A 23,101-nucleotide genomic window follows, 5' to 3' on the forward strand; every position below is an offset into this window, starting at 1 on the left:
TGCAATATTTCTCTCCTAACCGAGTCGTAAGAAAATATTCAATTCTTAGCAGAAATGTTTACCCCCCCCCCACACACACACACACAGACCTAATCCCACAGAATACATTTTTCAATAAATCTCTTGGTTTTAGCCCCAGAAAAGGAATATTCTGTTCAAATTTCACGTTTCTACCTATTGTATGCTGGGCCAATGATATTGTTAGGATTAAAAAGACGTTGTCTGCCACATTTTAATAGTAAAAGTGCTGAACCAATTAAAATGAAGGTTTGAACATAGTTAGTATCTACCTTGGACTTTTTTTTGTCATCTCACTTTTTAAAAATACTTCTCCTAAGGAAAAGAGAGCGTTTTAATGTATGCCAAAGTATTTGTCATTCATTTTTATTAAACTGAGTATTCCGAGGGAGGAGGGTATTCAAAATGTATGGGAAAATAAAATATATTACTAGGCCTTCAAGTTTGACATGAAACTCAATATAAACTCGTTATTAAAAATAAATTGACACGTGTCCCATTGTTCTTGAAAATTTCGCTTCTAAATGGGAAGTAGACATTAAAAATAAATTGACACGTGTTCCAGCATTTTTGAAAATTCCGCTTCTAAATGAGGAAGTAGACAATTTCTATTTTTTTTTTTTTTAATTTCCTATTCATAAGATGGCTGGAATGAGGAAACAATTGAACCTTTGAAAATAAATTTTCTTAACATACTCCAATGAGTTTTAGAACAACACTAGAGTCAACTCGAGCTTTTATCATTTCACTTCGGTTAAAATGCATATAGTAAGGGAGCGAGACGATTTTAATATTCCTCTCATTTTTTTCTGTATAAATTTCCTTTTCTTGCAAAGAACGACCATTTCAGCTAACCTCGGTGAACAGATTTTGCCACGTAGCGTACACGACAGCCCAGGTGTGTCCGACGCTGCAAGCAGTGAGTTGGTGGTTCGTATGTGGGATATCAAGCGTAGACACCTTTCAATAGCTGGCACATGACATTTGAGTGACGTTCACCGCGGGCGGATAATTGGGTGATGTGAACTAGGCCGATCCCAAGTGGGCGTGGCACAGGAATTCAATGTGAGAACAAAAGTGTTGTGTCAAGGCTGTGAAGTCGCTTCCAAAATGGACATACAGTCAGTAGACGTCATGGAGGAGTTCGTCCGAGGAAGACGCCGGCCGCCGATCACAATTTTCTCACAATTCTGCCAGACGTGACCGTCAAGCATCATGCCCTCAACGGCCAAATGATTTGTTTCAGGCAACGGGACAACATGTTAGTTGTGAAACTCTTCATCGGCGACTCAATACAGCAGGACTGCATGCCAGAAGACCTGTGCTGTGTCTGTCATTGAAACAGGAGCACAAACATGTGCGTTACACATGGTGTCAGGAATATGTTGCATGAAGGGAACAATAGTGGGTGCGCGTTATGTTATCCGATGAGTTTTGATACAGCCTGTCGTCTGATTCTGGTTGGACATTAGTATGGAGAGAGTCAGGAACACGCTATCACTCAAACTTCATTGCTTAACGGCTGTCATTTGACGGTGATACCATCATGGTGTGTGATGGGATCATGCTGAGTGGGAAACGCATCTCTATATTATGGAACATGGCACTTTGACGACACAACGGTATCAGGATGAAATTCTCCATACATATGTGCGCAATTTCCAAGAAGCATTTGGTCCGGACTTCCTGTTTATGGATTCAATACGCATCCACACCGTGCACATCTTGGTATCCGAGTATCTGGAGAACAAAGACTACGCCCATTGCATAGCCTGCATACTCACCGGACTTGCTTCTCATCGAACATGTGTGGGATGCTCGTGGACGGCGAATAGCACAGCGTAATCCACCACCACACACTCTTCCTGAACTGCAAACAGCTCGCTTTGAGGAGTGGCACCATCTGCCGCAAGACTTGAACAACACTAATTCGGAGCATGGGGGCCGGATGTCGTGCCTGTGTGTTTGTTCGTGGTGCTCACACGCCATATTGACTGCCTATGCCCTCGCACAGTCCTGTTTTACATGTTGAGGTATCGTTCTGAACTTTCTGGCCACCCTGTATATCTTAACTGAGTTGTTGTCTTTAATTTCTGTGGCATTGTGCACCTGTACTGTCTCTGCCGATTATACTTTGTGCAGTGATCTTGTCGTTTTATTATCTGGTATTTACTTCGAGTTGCTTAAGTTTTGTGGAGCAGTGTATTTAAAAGTAGCTACCCGCAAAGTCCCGCACAAGCGCGAGAAAATATGTTAATGTGTTTAATTCGATCTAATTACAGTAGTTACTAATTAGCTAGCTTATCTGATTATTTTGAAAAAAATTAAGTGCTACAGACAGAGTTGAAAAGTGCTACAGACAGACAGCTTAAGAATTAATAGAATGCATTTTCTCCGGACAGTAAGTTAAAACCTATATTATGAATAATTACATATCAGTATTGAGATAATGTGTCTCCAATGGATGAGTTATTAAGGTCGTTGCCTTTTAATCAAGGGGTCCCGGGTTCAATTACTAGTGAGGACACAAGTGATTCGGATCCCAAGTTAAGCTGTATGTCCCATCCTTAGTACGTCTTCATCATCCCATGAAAGACAATGGGAAACCATCATGTGTTCACCTTGCCCAGGGACCTTCGGGCAGAACACCACATGATACCATACCGGGACCAAGTACCTGGGGAAAACGTATATATCGTCTGAAAGCTCTTGCCATGAGAAGTACGAAACCGTTTTCAAATCACCGGCAAACCCACAACTTGACCCTATAAGGTGTCGATTTGTTGGTGTTTGTGAAACTATGTATGGCATATTCGATAGAATAAAAATGAATGTTACGATGCATCACGCGTAAGCACCTGAGCCTATCATGTTCCTTTTTGACTCATTGCTAGAACGTCACTCGAGCAAGGGTTTGATAACATAACTTTGCACCCAGACGTACCCATTTGATCAGTGTTGCCAAGGAACTATAAATATAGTGTGAAAAGTGTTTTTTGTACCACTAGATGTATATCCATGAAACATGGCATAAACATCATTCGTCATTGGAGAAAATATATTGTGGACGTATTCCTCTCCCAAGTACCACAGTTTGTCAGTGTTGCCAACCAATTGTAAAAGTGAGAAGTTCTAGAACAGGTTCCGTACGATGAGATGTTTATACAGCAAACTTGGCAGAAACATCACACGACATTATAGCAGAAAGACGTTGAGTGTTACCATCTTCCAACCATTCTAGGTTGTAAGTGTTGCCAACCAATGTGAACATTCAAGATTTTCGTATGAAGACTACAGCATTGGCGGACATAATTAGACTGCTACCCATACTAGTTTGTAGTATGTTAGTGTGAACCCACAAGTACCCATATTGTCAGTGTTTCCAACAATTCTAAAATATATTTTCTCGAAAGATTGTCTGACTATTGCAAACATAGAGACATAACTTGGCATAAAGATCACTCGACACAACAGCAAACATACTGTGGTTGGTACCATTCCCTAAGCACTTCACTCTGTCAATATTGCTAACGTTTTTAAAATTGAAGTTTTTAAAATAGCAGTGTATATAGGTTGGTGGTATTTTTCTGTTGTCTAATAATATGAACTTGCGGCTGAACACATATCATAAGTCATGACTGTTGACGACGCAACAACGAACGGCACAGGTTAGAATCTCGTATCGAAAGAAAGGTTATCGAAATAAAGGTTTGGATGAGCTATGCATGCATCTGGTCATAGCAGCTTCTTTGTGACATACCGTGTAGAAAGCAATTCGATGGGTATCTGGACAAAGGTGATATGTCCATTTTTCTTCGAAAATCAGGTTTTGACTGATATGGATAATGTCCGAAGGGTTTTTGCATTTGTAGCACATTACATAAAAACAAAAGAACCTCCAGCAAATATTCCATTAACAAAAACAAAGTTCTGCATGAACCTCTGATTTATGAGATGCCTTGAAGTTTGTGTCCTGCAAAAATTACGGCACGGACATATCACCTTTGCCCAAATACCCTGTACAGAATGACTGACAATATGGGTGTTTGTGGGTCCATACTAACATACAACAAACTAGTATGAGTTGTAGTCCAATTATGTTCGCCAATGCTGTAGACTTCATGTGAAAATCTTGAATGTTCGCATTGGTTGGCAACACTGCCAAACTGGAGTTCTTGGGAGAGGGAGACGCTCACACTATGTTTACATTATCGAATGCTGCTTCTATCGCATTTGTTCTATATTCGCTCAATGCCACGCACGTTATTTGCAACATTATGATGTTTACGCTTTGTTGGCAACACTGACAACCTAGAATGGTTGGAAGATGGTAACACTCAACGTCTTTCTGCTATAGTGTTGTGTAATGTTTCTGCCAAGCTTGCTGTATAAACTTTCATCGTACGGAACCTGTTTTAGAACTTCTGACTTTTACAATTGGTTGGCAACACTGACAAACTGTAATACTTGGGAGAGGAATACGTCCACAATATATTTTCTCCAATGACGAATGATGTTTATGCCATGTTTCATGGATATACATCTAGTGGTACAAAAACCTCTTTCCACACTATATTTACAGTTCCTTGGCAACACTGAACAAATGGGTACGTCTGGGTGCAAAGTTACGTTATCAAACCCTTGCTCGAGTGACGTTCTAGCAATAAGTCAGAAAGGAACATGATAGGCTCAGGTGCTTACGCGTGATGCATCGTAACATTCATTTTTATTCTATCGAATGCCATACATAGTATCACAAACACCAACAAATCGACATCTTATAGGGTCAAGTTGCGGGTTTGCCGGTGATTTGGAAACGGTTTCGTACTTCTCGTGGCAAAAGCTTTCAGACAATATAAAGGTTTTCCCCAGGTACTTGGTCCCGGTATGGTATCATCCCTAGTGAGAGAATTAGGCTATCTAAAATTACGTTGTAACGTTTGTAACTTGTCATACCTAAACTGCTACTCAACAAGAGCTAGTATGTTTGCAAATCACGGCTTGTTTTCTTGTTTAAAACATAAGTTTGTGCGGAAGCGGCAAATTATTTAGAGCACAGGGGCGCATAATATATAAATACGGGCCTGCTTTTACTTACACGTTCTTACATTTTTTTTTTAAATCTAAGACTATATCTAGCGTTACAAGAAATATAAGGTATTTAATGGTGACTTTTTGACTTGTTAAATATTGCTACGTTTAAGGTAAGTGTTTCACATTCGTTGGATTTGTAAATAACTTTCTTGTGCAGTCGTTATCAATATATATCGTTGTCTTGATACTTTTTGTTTAGAATATATATAAGAAAGTAAATTTACCTTGATGCCTTTTCTTAAGAATTGGAATACAATACTCAAGTACAGTCTTCATATATTGTGCGATCTCTGTGTTGTCAGTGTAAGTTGCTTAAAGAGGTTGTATGTTTATCGCTTTAACTAGTTGTCTTATATACTTCATGCCATGTATTTTTGCTTCGAAAGGTAATGAAAGTTAATCACTAAAAACGTAAGATTGCCATTATTTATTTATTTATTTTTTTTATTTTTTTATTATTTTGGCTCTTGTACTTCATTTACTGAAACCTATTTGGTCCATCTACAAGAATAGAGCCATGTATTACCATGTAAAATGACATCGAATATATTGAAGTAAGCTTATAAGTGCTTTCCCTTCGGCATGAGTGTGTCAGTAACAGAATGTATTTAGCATGATTCAAATATCTTCAATAGTTGCATTTTCTTAAATAATACTGGGACTTCCAAGATTTCGCGCCTCCTCTCGAGCCTGGTTCACGAAGTATAAAAATACGCCTAGAAATAAGGGCGTAAGTAAGGGGAAAAATCTAGAAAAGAAATAAATACATTTAATAGTTGAATGAATTCGTTAGTGTCAATTGAACCAAGATAACACACAGACAGTATATCTACGTGTTTTGGATTTCAGTTCTTTTTTTTTTTTCTTTTTTTTTTCCTCTTGGCTAAATAGTTTTCAAGCTTTCAAGAAGACCTGAGTTCTATTCTCAGGGAAAAGGTCATCTGGTTCACTCAAGATGAGGTCCACGTTTCATTTAATGCTAATAAAACTCAAACATCAAAAACCAAATCACTCGTTTTTTTTTTTTTTTTTTTTTTTTCACTGGAAGTGAGAGGGTTATTCAGGAATTAAAATCTGCGAAAACTTAAATAGTTAGTAATATTTCTGAGCCTGTTGTCACATGTCTAAAATGGACATGAGTCATTCTACAGCAGGGGATTAATCAGAGAACCATATGTTGAGTTTGATTATAAAATAATGATATTTATGATAAATACAGTGTTATTTATGATAAATACATGCTCATAGCGAATAATCTCCTGTTCTTAGCGAAAATCTGCACTTGATGGAAAATTGGTATGGTCTTGTAAGATTTCCTACATAATTTTACATAATGGAACTTTTATTCTGTGTACCAAGCCACATTGAAAAATATATCCATTGGAACAACTGACTGGATCAAAACTAAAATTTATCTAATCAACTAAAATGTTATACAGGTAATCATTAATTGTATAAAGGTAACCAAGAAAGTTCTGTCGCTTTTTTTAGGAGGTCTGCGTTCAATTCGCCCTCACACCGTAAGTTGAATGCGGATGGATAAGGTGAAGGTCAGTTGTTGGTATGGTTATATACAATATACTAATTGGTAACCATCATATTTGTTCCAAAATAAACATCGGACAGCTTGACAACAATATCTTTCGTGTCTTTAACGATTTTGAGCAACAAAGTAAAATTTGTAGATAATGTTGCTACCACTCCCAAAGTTAATGGAACTTGTTTCCTATAACGTGTTCAAGACGAGAATGAGAAGTCTTTCTAATTCTGGTTCATAATTGTTTACTTCCATTTAAATTTTATATATTAGAAACGCTTATCAATTGTTTCGTCCCATCCATGGTCTCGTTTACGAAAGTACTTACATGTCACTCTCGACTAAGCAGGAAATCCATCTATATGTATTGAATACTTAATAAAAATTGGAAGAACGCCCATCGTGTCTTCAAACATTTTAATTTTGATTTTGCTTCAGGGAAATGGTTCTGAAGGAGAATAATATACTCTTTTTTTTTTTTTTTTTTCTATTTACAGACAATCCTCGACTTAGTAAATACAGTAGTAGTAGATCATTCCAGGACTCTTTGAGTAAGTTGAATTTTTACCATAACCAAAGATTTGTCACTACGTAAATTCTTAAAAGAGACTGTTTAATAATACTGCAATGGCAAACCTCATTATAAATTATGCATTAACAATAAGATACATAATCTTATTGGTAAATCTAAATAAGAGACAGAATATTCTTACAACACCGATGGTTTAAAATAATAGTTAAACAATAATTAATTACCTAATTAACTCATGCTCCACTCACTAGATGGCTCTCGAAATCAAATTTTAAAATTTAATAATACTCCTTCCTTCAGATATAAATACCTTTGAAAACTTTAGTTATGTCGGAAATTTCTTGTGTACATTGCATACGCATTATTTCCGAATGTCTTATTTACGTAACTCGACAACTGTCTGTGTTTTCAAACCTGATTGAGGATTTCTATTTAGAATGTTAAAAGCAACTAAAATGATTGATTGTTGCGAAATATTTAGTAAGCGATTTACTGTAAATTATGCGTAATATCGATATACTGGTTATTTGATTTTTCTGTTACACATATTTAATAAAATGTACAAAATAAATATAATACCTATTAAATAAAAATTGATTCTTACCGGATCACAATACCGTGAGATTCCGTTAAACACAGATTGAATGTATTTTCTCATTACCTACTAGTGAGACTACATGAACGGCAAATTTACTTTACATTGTGTGATTTTTTCCCCGAAACATTCAAATGACTAGGTAAACGTAGATAATATTGATCTGTTTTCTTTTTCAGGTGGAATACTTGTAGGAGAGAATGTAGTCCAAGTAACCTGTCAGTATTGCAGCAAAATTCTAAGTTCACGTGCCAGCTTGCGGCGACATATTGTGGACAAACATATGATTCCAGAGGAAGAGTTCCGATGTCTTCTATGTAACCGAGTATATAGCACTCGTAATAGTTTAATGAAGCACCGCTATACATACCACAAAGGACAAGACTGTGGACCTCTACCAAGTGGAGTGAGCGATCCTATTCAGTATCTCGAAACCGCACTACAGCAAGCAGCTGATCCCCAAATGTGATCCTTTCTTCCCCCCTTTTGTGACCTGTTCCCTCTTGCACGTACAGCCCGATCGCTGTGGTGGTAATTAATAGTTATCAGATGAAAGAATAGGTCACAGGGGTCAAAAATTACTTCATTAAAAAAAGCACAGTCACATAGAAAATGAAAATAGACTCTCTCTCTCTCTAATAGTAACAGTGTTGCTAATATTTCCGAACAATTAAGAAAAATATGAGGCAAAATTTGTATTAGAATATTTTCTGCTTTACTAATACGACAGAAGCATCGTCAGGAATTCAGCTTTCTTTCTGGCTTTATATATATCAGAAAGGAACTTGCAGGATATTATACACTCAGTATCAAAATTTAATAATTGTTTGTGATAATATTTTTTACAATAATTATTTCAGAAAGGTTCCTTCGGTTTTACTGTTGCGTAGAGCACTCGTGTACAGCATCATTGCATCATTGGAATACATGTATAATTATAAATAAGCACAATCATTAATAGTTAGTATCTTAGCTGTGTTAAGTAAAATATATTAGTTCTAGTCAGATATTGATTTCGATTTGAGAAGAAATCATACTGTATATCTCTCACTATAAATGTGTGATTACCATGTGAACTAGTCACACTTTTCAGTACATCATCTAAATTACATACATTAGTTATAATAATTATTTCCTGAGAAAGTACTACTTTTTTCTAATATTTATTCAGATAAATTATAAAATGTTGTGACGAACTCTATGAAGAAGTATTTTCAGTTTAGTACCTCATTTTCTTTCGTATGTGTTTCGACGACTTATTAGATAAGATTTCGAATACTTAATTATTTTTTTTTTTCTATATCACAGAGAAAAGACTTACTTTCTTCGCACCAAAGTTTGTAATGTAATTCATTATATATTACAATGAGTATTTAATATTGTATTTACTCTGTGCTATCCCACTTGTGCGATGGCTCCTAGAATTTAAAACTAAATTGTTGAAAAATGCAGTAATAATAAGATGTTAGAAAACTTGAGAAAGGGCTGTGAAAAACATGGGATGAAAACAAATGTGAGAAAGACAAAAGCCATGGTGATCGGAACGATGAGGTCGATGTCAAATATAGAAATAGGAGGGGGAGAAAATAGAACAAGTGACTAGTTTTCGATACCTGGGTAGTATTACTAGTGATGATATGAAGTGTGAACGTGAAATAAAAGCAATAGGAATTCCGAAAGAAGCCTTTAGGAGAAAGAAAAAACAATTTTGTGGAACCTTGAATAAAGAGTTGAGAAAAAGACTCATAAAATGCTTCGTGTGGAGTGTTGTACTGTATGGGGCGGAAACATGGACCTTACGCAAAAATGGTGAAAAAAGACTGGAAGCTTTCGAAACGTGGGTGTGGAGAAAAATGAGAAGAATTAGCAGAAAACGAACGAGAGGGTCTTAGAAATGGTGAGGGAGAAAAGAACATTTTAGATATTATTAAGAAGAGGAAACGAAACGGTTTAGGACATTGGGTAAGATGGAACTGTATCATGAGGGACGTTCTAGAAGGTATGGTGACAGGAAAGAGAGGGGAGGGGGCGAACGAGACTACAATAAATGAAGTATATCAAAACAGAAAAATCGTACGTGCAGACGAAGAGATTAGCGGAAGGAAGTGGAGCATGTTTTTTTCAGCTGCGGCAAGTGACGTGCCAATAATGACAGAATACCTATGATGACAATATTCAGTAGATATTTACAATGATTAATTGTAAGGCAAATTATAGTTATGTACATAAAAGTCCCCTCCCCCTCCTTCGGATCTTGGGGCCGGAAATGCCTTGGAAGCTAATAAAACAAATTTGCTACGAGTTATTTAGCAGAATTTAATTTTGTAAATAAAGTAGCAAATATCAGAAGCAGTGAACAAAGCAGCCAAATGCAAGCAGAAACTCACTTTATCCTGAGACAGTCATGCTTAATTTCAGTGTGCATTTTTAAAAAACTACCGACCACTTTTTGCTTTATTTGTACTACCAATTGGGGAATCTGCAGTCACCGACACATGCTAACAAAATCACACCTGATGTTAATTTACTCATTACACTTTCTCTTGAAGTAAAATCGTTTGGTACTTAAAGAGAACTTTAAAATATAAACATCCATCTTTACATCAAAACCAATTAAAGTGTCTCTTATCCAGAACTTGTCCAACATCAATAACTTCGTTTTCATAACATTCTTGCACAAAATACTGTCTGAGTTCACTGTTCCTTGACCTTTTCTAAAATTCAGGATATTTTCCTGAGTTTCAGTACGCTAGCATTATATAGAAACATAATAGGAACATTTAGGAACGCCCGCAGGATTTTTTTCGATAGGAGGGGGAATAACACACAAACACATTCGTGAATACACGCACACACATTTAGATACACACATGGACGTAATACATAAAAAACAACAGTTATTTACACATGTATTTTTATTAACGACAGTAAATAAATTATAGTACTGTAGTATTTATGTGAAATGCGACATCTTGAGATTCAAGTCACTTTCCAAAATTGAATTCTTGACGATGGTACTGTGATAAAGAGATAGTATAAAATACAGTAGTTTTATTTGTTAGGATGTTATTTCAGTATTGTGGTTACTTCAGTATTGTTTCCTCAGAATTTGAGTAAACAGTATTCTCAAATTTAGATTAAATCAATGGCGAGTTTTTGAGTCCAAATATAGCCTCGTTTGTTGACGTCCCCATTAATCCCCCCACTCATACTCATTTTCTAAGGCATTGCTTTAACATGGTTTTGTTTTGTAAGTATTCTGTTCTTAATATTTGTTTATTGCATTATGTTGGAAATATCTTGTTTAATATCGATGCTATGTTACATATATTGCACATATAGTTCCATGTGGTATTATATACCAGACTTCTTATATAAAATTGGTTTCACATACCCCATTTTTTCTTATATGAAAATCACTTTCCTTGTTAATGGACTCATTAAACAATATTTATTTTTTAAGCCTGTTATACATGGTCATAATTTTCCATCAAATGTTGTATCAAATTTACCTTTGATAGTCATTTGGTCAAATAAGTTTGCTAAAACTTTTACACGCACTATAAACGATCAAATACAAAACTTTAATTTTGTTGCTCATTTGTTTACATTTCTTCATTCAATTGTTACATTTGTTGGTAGGCATAGAGTACAACGCGGCACTCGCTTAAGGTTGTTATTTAAAAGTTAGCTGTTTAAATCGTAAATCTTAAAATAAACTAACAATTGAAAATATGAACCGTGCATATGAAATATGAACACTCACCAACGTGTAGGTTCTGGTCTAGCCAGCCTAACTTCAGCCACAATTTTTTCCAATGCTTCTTTGTGTTTGTATTTATTGTAATATTCTTTAAGTTTACAGTTATACAAAACAGGATGCTGCTTGTATATCAAAAAGTATTTCAACTGCTTCCTGTGTCCACGTTTAGCGCCACCGTATAGTGCTTTCCGTTTATTCTCTTTGATACAATGTTGGATAGGAAGAGAACGTGTTTTATTTTAGAACAGTTTTATCAAAGTTGTAATCAACCCAAGTTGAATACAACTTGGTACCGTACACCTTCAAATTTTACTTTGCTGAAGCATTTGATATAATATTTGATGATGTATAACCAGCTTTATTGTTATATGCTATTATTGTTTTATCTTTTTTGCAATATTTTTCTTTAATTGCATTTAAAAATTTATATCTTGTTAAGGTTTGCTGGCAATTTAGAAGAAGAGTATAAAATTGGAATTCTGAGTTTGAGACTATTTTTCTCTTAATATTTATATAACATAATGTATTGTGTTCTTTAGTACATGTAGTAATACTATACTGTATAATAGAAGTATAAAGCAGTATTATAAAACGTACATGTAATGTTTAAGTGCTTATTCCTGTAGGCACTGTTTGAAAAAATACTTTATTTAATAGGACATATTACATATTTTGTGGCTGTGTCGCTACAGTTCTGATCTACGCTTAATCCAAATATATATAGCTTATGTTACCTGGTAAATATTTTGATAAAATAAAACTCTCGATGGTTGTACCGCAAGTAGTATTGAGTTATTACATATAGTTTATATGTACTCACTGCTTGAATATTAGTAAGTTTGCGAGCAGTGCATCCGTTGTGGATTTTCTCTTATATACAGAGGTTGATTCACTTATATCGAGCCGAATTTGAATGCGCCTCTTACCTATTTAATGCCGTGTTTCTACCACCGGTTGTGTTCGATCTGTAGGTAGTCTCTACTGACTATTACGTGGAATTAAACTTGTTATTGCAGGAGACTGCGTTGCGGCTGATGGTCATTCCATCCTACTCCTCTTTACAGGCTTTTCGTAGGTCAGAGACTGTGCAGACTTGACGGTGGGACAGGCGCCGCTTGAGGAGTACGAAAGCACAATAGTCCATTGTGTTGGCATCTAGACTTTGACAGATATGTCAGAGAAGGGAATTGCCGCAATTTCAGTTTCCTGTCTCATATGGTGATAGAATTCCAATGATATTTTCGTCGTGGGTTGGATGCCTTGTCTTGGTTTAGTTCAACCTAGTTCAAGTCGTGTAAGTACAACGCTGGGATTTCATGCTAGTACATATATTTCCCTCAGGACATGAGTCTGGTAGTACACAGCATTGATTTTAACGTTTTGCTACACCTTTCGGAGACGCAGTTTGCCTCTGTACGAAAACCCGGCCATAGTCATAAACGCTTTTGGAAAACGGTTCTAGCTGCTTGCATCGATGTGGTGGGCCTAGGGCTCTGTGCCGTATATTTCCGCATAATGCGATTAACAGTGTCACGACCTACACGAAACTTATGCACTTTACACATTTCTGCAATGTGCGACGCCGTGAATGTATCTTCTGAAAAGGCCACAATGAACTAGGGGCGGATCCAGGACCGACTTCTGGGGAGGCGGTGGGTTGTCATACTGCTACTTTTAAGGGTTCCAAACTTTGGGATGGGTTTTATTTATATATATAAAATAAGAAAGTTTCCTCTTCTGGGGGGGGGGCGATCGCTCCCCCCTGGATCCGCCCCTGCAATGAACTCCTCTCAGATCTGTTCAGTTTCGGTGGCATCAGACTACGATCGACACATTGCTCTACTGTGTGACTGATGAGATAATGTTGCTTGCCTCGTGGCAATCTCACGGTGATGGGTTGCGCATGCGCGGTACAGTTGCACATTGAATTTGGCTCAATATAACCGAATCAACCTCTGCATAACCTTCTTCCTTTACTTGCTTTGAATAACGAATGTGTAAAATATGTGGAAGATATTTAGAAAATATCAGAATTTCTCGTCTTCCAAAATATATACCGCATTATCTTCAAATAAAATTATGAATATTAATTTTAGGTATGTGCGATAAGTAATGTTCCATTTTGTTTAATATAGTATAATAATACTGAAATATGCTTTTTCATTCTTCACTCTTTAAGCACCCAAAAATATATAGAGGAAAGTATTTTTCTTGTGTTGTTTGTTAGGTTGTATTTTAATAACATTTCGAAACGTAGTTTATCAGGTAAAGTAAACTTCAAATAACATTTTGAAATGAAAGTTTATCTTGGTAGATAAATTTTAAACAATGTCTCCAAACTAAAGTTTATTTTAATTTATTGTATTTACGCTTTAGAATATTATATTCTCATTTCTTTATTTTGCAGATAAAGTGTAAACAAATGTTTACATGCAGTTTCTATAAATAAGTAACAGTGCGTCGTTTTTAAAAACAATTGTGCTGTGGTTATTTTTCAGCTTCATATGTTTATGGATGTAGTTATGTCCACTTGAATGAAAACATTTTGCTGTATGTGGATTCCTAATTTCACTAAGAAAGGAGTAATTTTAAATTAAAATAAGTCAGTATTAACTAACTGATTTAAGAATCAAGAAATGATAGAGAAAATGTTCTAATACTAAAATAACTAGTGTAGAAAATCCAAGTGACATTTACGATCTACAGGATCCTGAGATATTAAGCAAAGTTTCCTTGTCAGGACAATATATTTTTCTGAACTGTCTCAATCTAAGATTACAATATGAGAGTAACTGATGTATAGACTTTCTTTAATGTCACTAAATATTAAGACAGAACTTAACAGATGAGGACAACCCTTCAGGTACCTTTAAATAACCACTGGAGATTCAAATATGCTGAAGCCGAATGCCAAATCCGAAATGTTATCGTTAAACTATAACCCTTCTACTTCGGGACAGGTTATAGATGGCCCAAGGGCAAGGAATAGTGAATTAATACTAATACTTTGTTCCTAGTACAAGTATGGGGACATCATGTATAATCTTGGAAAAAAGTATTTGAAGTAATTGTCACATATAGGCCAATCTCCATGAAATATAGCGAACATTATGAAATAAAACTTAGTTTTTTAACTCAACAAAAGCTTTCTGGTGACTTAAAAGCAAGTTAAGGTTTAGGCAATTTATGATTGTGATACACCTTACATCTTTCAATACTCCAAATATCAAGTTTTATTTTATTTATTTATTTATTTATTTATTTATTTACTTAGTTAAGAATATCTTTTTAAAAAAGTAAAATTCATGTTCAAAACTTATAGTAAAATTAAACTTTGAAATTAATTATTCATCTTCCGTCTGTTCTCATCATCATTATCATAAATACTGTCATCACTTGTAGCACGTCACAAATTAAGAAATTGCTGGACTTGCTGTGAAATGTTTAAAATCTTGTTATATTGTAATACGTTTGAAGCACTATTCCACAATTAATTTGCACTTTAGACGAATTGGTAGTGGTTTCTACTATGTGATAGAATATGGTAGGAGTAAACTAAATTATGGATTTCTTTTCTCTCTCTCTCTTTCACGTATAGACTCATCAGCAAACATGATTGTTCGAAAATTTCACATATTCCATTTTTCGTGTGGTCCATAGTGTAATCTAAAGTTGAAACGCATTATAACAAAACAGATTATGGCACTTGCATTAGAAGTTTTATTAAGTTTTATTGAATCTTATTTCAAGTACCATATATTATATTGTTTCTGAGGTGCGTCATCTTAGAACAAGTAAAACAAGAAATGATAAATTTATCCAAATGAAAGTTTGTTTCTGTAGCTTTCTCATGATTAACTAATAATATATAAATGTGTAATGCAATATAAACAAAACCTCCTTAGTGGCTTTACACAAGGAATATTTTTAAAGAAATAATAGATAAATACTTCATTAGTTTTGTATTTCCTATCAAACTATATTTTAACTACATCCATAAGAATTAAAGAGTTCAAACCACTGCATAATTTTACATTTTGCTGCACTTAATTGAAAAAAAAAAAAAAAAACATCAAATTCTTATCTTAAACCACACACGCAAGAAAATCACCTCTTGAAAATTCTGATGTTGTCATTTAACCTAAGCTTTAAAATGAAATGCTTAAATACTGTACCCCAGAAAGATTCAAATATATTTTTATTAGAACTATCAGAAAGTCGTAATTATTATAATAAATTAATGTGAAAGCTAGTAGTTTATACATCTTCGAACAATTAATAACCGTGATAAAATATTAATTTCGTGTAGTAGATTTAGGGCATTACATATTACAACCAGGGTGGTACGGAAAAAAAAAGTGATTCATGTTGTTTATTGATGTTAATAAAATGTTTCATTATTAGTCAGATAAAGGTTTAAAATCTGTATCAAACTTACGGGAGATTATTTTTTACCTGCAGAAGAACAAATCCTAATTAATATAGATGTTCCAAGTTCTATGAGCGTGGGGTATGCAAAACCTCAGGTTCAAAACTTGAACGTGGCTTCAAATTCCGGATATTTGTGAATAAACGCTTATTGCTAACTACCGAATTCAGTATTATCTTTCACATGCTTTATTATTATTATTATTAGTATTATTATTATTATTATTATTATTATTATTATTATTATTATTTTCAAGTATTTTTTTCAATTATGATTCAGTGTAGCATTAAGAGAGATCTATGTTTCTTTTGAGTTTGATGTCCCTTCTCAGCAACGAAGCTATATAGGCTAAATGTGAGATTCGAAACAAATGTGCTGTTATCAGAAATCAAACTCAGATCTTGATATTAATAAATTTAATTTGGATGACTATGAAATTTAAGTTCCAATATACGAAGAATATTAAGTAAAAAACTAATAAATAAATTTATTGAGGACCTTGGTTGAGTTAAGCAATGGTAAACGTGTGTACCCTAGTGGCTTTTTTAATATTACTTACGTTAATGGATATCAGTCGAGAGAAAATAGTTTCGTTCCGGAGCTAGAAGTGTGAAATAATGTCGTGAAAATTTTAAAATATAATTAGAAAATAGATAGATAATCTAGTGTTGGTTAAATGTCAAGAAAAGCCCCATTTCGTCTTTTTTTTTTTTTTTTTTTTTTTTTTTTTAATAAATTGATGATAGATAATGAATTTGCTGGATCTTAATTTGAACAGAAGGTTAAATTCGTTGTATTTGTAACTTATTTTATTTGGCTTTCAAGTGCAATTAGTACAGCCTATAGGTTATTACATTATGTCAACCAGTTTGAAATAACAATGTTAATACCTGATTTAGAAAATTACAATATTAAGATATTCTAACATACAAAACGTGAAACTTTTCAATTCGTAGAGTTTACATTACAAGCAATATATGCGCATTACGTAATACATTAACAGTAAGCGCATTACGTGATTACTGTTCTGGCATTAAAGTATTGTTTACTGTTTGTCATATATTCGTCCTTCGTTTGATTTTTCTTAAGAGAAAAAGAGAAAGATAGGATAGTGTATATTGTACATGATTGATGAATCTCATCCGATTTTCATCAAACTTGGAATGCTGATAGAGCTTGACGAACTCAGTGAGCTTATAAAATATCGTGATATGTAGACTTTTGGTTCCAGAGTTATGGGCTATCGAAATTAAGATTTAGACTTAGTCAAATTTTCACCAAAAAAAAAAAAAACTCTTTGCCATTTAGAACAAAAATACATGGACCAAATCTGTCATTAAACTTAATTTACGCCATAAGAAATTAAATGTTAAGACGATTGTATAGCTATGTTGTAAATGCAATGTATACTTACGGTAAATGTTTTCTGAAATCAATGAAGATTTTTTTTCCTCCGCTGTTGGGGCACTTATTAGTTCTACATATAAGAACATAACTTACTAACTCGTTTTATTTTTAATTATTCAAACTTCAAAATTCTGATAGTGATTTATGTATAAGTAATTTGTAAATGTTTTAAAATCTTGCTGTCTAATTTGTACATAATATTGTAATAATGTGCAAATCGAAATAATTTTATTGATTCGAACTTGCTTTGCTACATAATTTTTAGAACATTTTAGTAAGAAATAACCTTCCGAAACTGTTAAAATAGTTATAATAATAAACCTGTATATTTCTACACATGATAATTGGTTCTCGTACTAAACTTCACGTTAGATTTAGAAAAGTTGTCTTTTTATAACTTGAAACCACCGTCTTGCGTATAGCCCTGGTTGCGACGTCCTTTTGTATGTGATATAAACTGTATATGTTGATATAGTTGCTTACTAAACTTATTAACATAAGAATTTTATGCAAAGTTCTTCCTAAAGTATTTTCAAAGAATTATTGATTTACGTTGTGATTACTGTTTTATTACTCTTCTCCAAGAGGTAAACTATTTGAAATGTATTTATTATAAAAGGTATAAGGTTATTAGGCTGTGATATGTCTGTTAAATAAATATATATGCTGTATATATATATAGAGAGAGATGATAATAATTATACCGTATTTGTGCATGCATAACACGCATCCTGGTTTTGATCAGGAAAAGCAGGAAGAAAAATTTTAGCTTCTATATATCGTGCAGTACAAGATCCAAGTAATTATTTTCTTTGTCATTAGTTGTAAAGAAGTGAATATGTGGACCGCAATATAATATGATTGTAAGTTTACAATGACCATTCAGCACTGCCAGCTATTGAGCAAATGCTAGGTAAAACTAACTTCAAAAACTCTAAACTTACTCAAATATAATTGCTACTAGCAGAAGAGCTGCTGTTGACTTTAGCACAAAGAAAATAATAATCCTTTACCTTCCACCAGTACTACCAGTTTTTCTAGGTGTGCTTTTATTATTACATATTAAAACGTTAATAAGTAGCAATTTCAAATACTTTCATGTTTGTTTTGAAATTTCTAGTAAGGATTGGCTACAGAAATGAAAAATTCACTCCTTGATATATCAGACCTTTGTTCCTTTATTAAACTGAAGAAAAAGCACACAATACATTCAACAGAGTGAATAGTAACACTAGGCAACAAATTTTGAAGAAGCTCATGCTTCCGAGATAAAAAAAACAGTAATTCCTAATGAATTCGATGTACTGACCACGTATATGACAAATAAATAGCTGAATTGGCTACGCTTTGTATTCTTTGGATTTGTATTAAATATCTATGCATTTTTGAGAAAATAACTTTTAATATATATATATATATGAGAATCCATGGTAAACCTTATGAGAATACACCTTAACCTGAGTCAGACTTTCGATTTCTTTTGGAATATCATTTGTAATCAACATGGGGAGCATTTCTGATGAACGTCCAACAATAGTCAGCTAGCATTGACGTAGACTATTTGCCTTGACATCGTTACTCCATCTTGTCAATGTCCTGATGAAAGCGATGAGATTACAACCACTCACTTGTATATGCTTCACAAAATACGGACGACCTAAGAGGTACTGTGGCGAAACGCGTTTATATTCAACCTCTTCTTTCATCTCACAGCATCAATTTTGCGACGCTCTCTATTAAAACTTAGCACATATGATGTACTAACCTCTTTGCATGTGGAAATGGTGCAATATGACGCAAAAGTACGGGATCTCACACATAATTTTACTATAAACTAATTAATTAATTATATTACGCAATAACGCCTTAACAACAGATAAAACGTCAATATATCTGCAACGAGAGACGGTCAACTTCCTTTAATAGGATATTCGTGTTCAGCACGTTTAATTCATTAAGGATTCTGTACTTTCACGTCAGAATCAATTCCATTATTGTCCAGTGAATTTTTATCATGTCCCAACCCAGCAGAAAACTGTAGAGAGAAGTGTATTTTTATTCATAATTTTAAGTATTATTTCAATAACATTTAAAACACATTTCTGACCAGAACAAAATGAATTATTTAATAACTATACGTTTTTGTTACAGTTTCAAGGACCTAACGTCCTCTTCATCAGACATTGAGAAAAGACCTTTTCTCATTGTCTGATGAAGAGGACGTTAGGTCCTTGAAACTGTAACAAAAACGTATAGTTATTAAATAATTCATTTTGTTCTGGTCAGAAATGTGTTTTAAATGTTATTGTGATTATCCAGAACCATGGAGTTTATTTATTAAGTATTATTTCGTGTACAACACGTTTAGATTTTATGAGGAGTTCAAACTTTGGGAGGAAGTGTGTTATGCAAACATAAATACTGTAATAATTAGAGTAATATTAATTGTATGCTTATTTCCATAGGTACAGATAAACTAGATGAAATCATTAAAAAATTTAGGATGCAACAAGTATCGCGGTTTGCAATGTTATGTCCCACATGAAAATAAATGGTAAATAGCGTGTTTCTTGGTGTAAAAATTATAGATATATATATTTCTTTGTAAGCATGTATCAGGATTGCTACAGCTTTTGTATTTCCGTTGTTTTAGAAAAACCGTATTATATTACGCAATAGCATTATTTTATATTACATGATTAAATTTTAATTTACAAGGTATGAATTTTTAGAATTTTATCTTTTAAGCTTGGACGTTTGTTGTGGGGCTTTCCGCTGGTATACGAGGTTATGACAAAGGAATCCCAGTACGGGTATATGCAAATGAAAGCAAAAGGTACTTACATGATAGTTTAGAACAAAAACACAAGTGTCTAAATATAGACACTTATCTTTTGAGATTGAATGTCCTATATTCTCTTTAGAAAGAAATAAAGTAAAGGTGAAGAGTACTACAACAAAATTCCTATCGTTTTTCACTGTTCATTGTGTTAAATGTTTTGTTTGAAAGTTACAGGACAGGAACCATTTTCTAAAGCACGACTTTTAATATGGCCGCCAGTGACAAATAACTGAACCTTTGTTTCTAGCATTAATTTTCTTTTCTTCATAATATGCCATATGAAATTTCATTAGTTCAGAACTTTTTATAAAGGCAAGTGCTGTCAATTTGCTTTCTGATGGATAGTTAAAAATATGGTAAACTAAACTCTATAGTTATGCGGTCTGACACTACTTATTTTTCAAAAATGCAATATGTAGATGATTTAACACATCGTTTGAATATTTTTTTCATTCTCTTTCGAAAAGTACTAATTCCTCTTATATTGTGTGAGAAGTTACGAGAAACCACGTATTACCAGGTCTGCAGGTGACAATTTCATATACGAGAACTGAATTTCCTGCCGAAGATTGGCTGCAACAATGACAGAGGGCTTCTATGATATTCAAAGAGTGAAAATATGCATGACTGGACCAAGAATCGAACTTCAGTCCCCAACTTACCGTTCCGCTGCATTAACTGTCCACTCCGTTCTCCAGTCAGCCACCTCTGTTAAGGTCATTTCTCAGCCAGTTAAACCACTTTGACTGTACTACAATTCCTATTACTTTTGGACATCCCAATGCGTCAGAGATGTTCTGTAATATAAACACTAGGTACATGGTGAGAAAAGTGTATAACTGGCCGTAGATAGGATTGGGTAGCATAGTAGTACAATGCACAGCACAAGAAACAGGAGACCCGCGTTTACTTCCTGCTTCAGTCGTGTCTTCTTTTGTAATCTTTGAATTCCATTGCATTTGTACCTAAAGAGAATATGGTGTGTGAGAAAAATAAAAAAAGACTATTTCGTCCGTATGTGGTATAATATGTCCTTTTACGTTTACCTTTTAATTCTATGTCCGTTTTTATTCTTATCAGCCAAGAAGAAGTTCTCTGTACTTATAAGCGTTGTGAAATTATGCTATTTTGGATAATATGAATGGTAAGTAACAATATGGATCATGTGATATATCTTTTAGAAGGTTTTCGTATTCTCTTTCCAGACTTATTGGACTTTGAATTCAAAATTTTTAAGGAAGGTAGTGCGTTGCTTAAGGGGATTAATTTAGGGTTAAATTTTATTAAAGTGGTAACTTTAGTCCTCTTATGAAGTTATTGCCACCGTTTAACATCTTTTAATGTGCACGATATCTCATAAAGTACTTACTCAGTCATATCAGGGAAATTAAGTTTTTCTTACTCTTCCGAAAAAGTATGATAAGACCTTTGAAACAGTATGTTACGTGATCCTCATAACTGTTTGAAATTGTTAAGCAGAATGGCAGCCTACTCAAGGCGGTGAACATATAGGGTTGAGTTTAAGAATCTGTAGGTCTCCTTTAAAAAGAAATTAAATGGTCTTAGCATTTTTCACAAATATCAGTTGGTTCCGAAATAGGAGGATGTAGAAGAATGTATTAATATATGATCCTGTGAGATAAGTTGCTTCGTCAATGCACACGCACACACGCGGCGAGTTGTTAAGGGGAGGGTATATGGAAGTAGGCAGTTACAAGCTTTACGAGAACATAAATTCTTTCTTTTGGACAACATTTACAGACAGTAATAATGGTTTTCAAAAATTCTTTCATTTGCACAACGTTTACAGACAGTACTAATGGATTTCAGAAATTCTTTCTTTTGCTCAACGTTTATAGACAGTTCTAATGGTTTTCAATTTTTTTTTTTTTTTTCACAACGTTTACAAACAGTACTAATGGTTTTCAACTTAAAAGAGAAATAGTATGATATGCAATGCGTCATTAGCTTAGCTTTTATCTACAAATGTTAGTCTAAAGGAATAGTGCCATACACAATATCTCATTGACTTAACTTCTAATTATGACTACAAACTGTTTGGAGTCTTCTAGATTAATTTCATTTTTGAGTGTTTCTTCATTCTTTAAGCTGTAGCATCCATGATAATTTAATACAAGTACAGGGTGTATCAAAAAGAACTCTACAACTTTGAAAACCCATATTGATTTACTTATTTAGCTTACAGACATGGTTTTGGTGTCATTTTGTAGCAAAATACATCACGGCTTTACCTTATACCTAAAGAGGTTCAATGTAGCTTCCATTGGTAATGTGGAGGCACACATCCCATCTGAAGTCTCACTTGCTCTTCTACGTCTTCAGACGTACGGGGACGATTGTCTTACCGTGTCTACTATTAACGTGTCTTACTGTGTCTTGATTTGTTGTGTCTTACCGAACATCCAGTTTCAATAAAACACTTATGCCACCAAGGATGTTATAAATAGAGGATCTACCCATATGTATCGTCATCCTATTAAATCGATGAAGCCAAAAAAAAACAACCGAGCATCGACACGTCTGATTGGCTACTCTCGTTTCCGTCATCGTCTGATTGGCTACTTTCGTTTCCGCCATCATTGTTGGCTCAAAACATTGCGATCCTATTGGACGGAGTGGGCAGAGTAGAGGTGGCGAAACTGTGACGTATGGCTTCAAGATTTTGTTTTAAGGGCAGATCCTCTATTTTATAAGATTCTTGTATGCCACTGATAAAAATAGTAGGCCTACTGGAAGGATCTTTACCATACTTTGTACGAAAATTACGTTGCAGAGTTGTCGCAGACTTGGATCTTCAAACCAAAACACACACACAGCTAGCATGCTTGGGACCAGTAAAAGCAGCCATCTTTGCTGCAACTTC

At 34.2% G+C, this 23,101-nt stretch overlaps 1 protein-coding gene across 1 annotated transcript in view; it reads left to right on the forward strand.

The window, feature by feature from the left end:
- br (broad-complex core protein) overlaps positions 1-9,260 on the forward strand; it is a 177,150-nt gene extending 167,890 nt beyond the window's left edge. The window contains exon 6 of the mRNA XM_081739666.1: positions 7,956-9,260. Coding sequence (XP_081595792.1) covers positions 7,956-8,245 — 290 coding nt within the window. The 3' untranslated portion in view covers positions 8,246-9,260. The remainder of the gene's footprint in view (positions 1-7,955) is intronic.
- The last annotated feature ends 13,841 nt before the right edge of the window (positions 9,261-23,101 follow it).

The sequence above is a fragment of the Thermobia domestica genome, chromosome 15 (genome assembly GCF_964235325.1).
Source record: "Thermobia domestica chromosome 15, izTheDome1.hap1.1, whole genome shotgun sequence".
NCBI lineage: Eukaryota > Metazoa > Arthropoda > Insecta > Zygentoma > Lepismatidae > Thermobia > Thermobia domestica.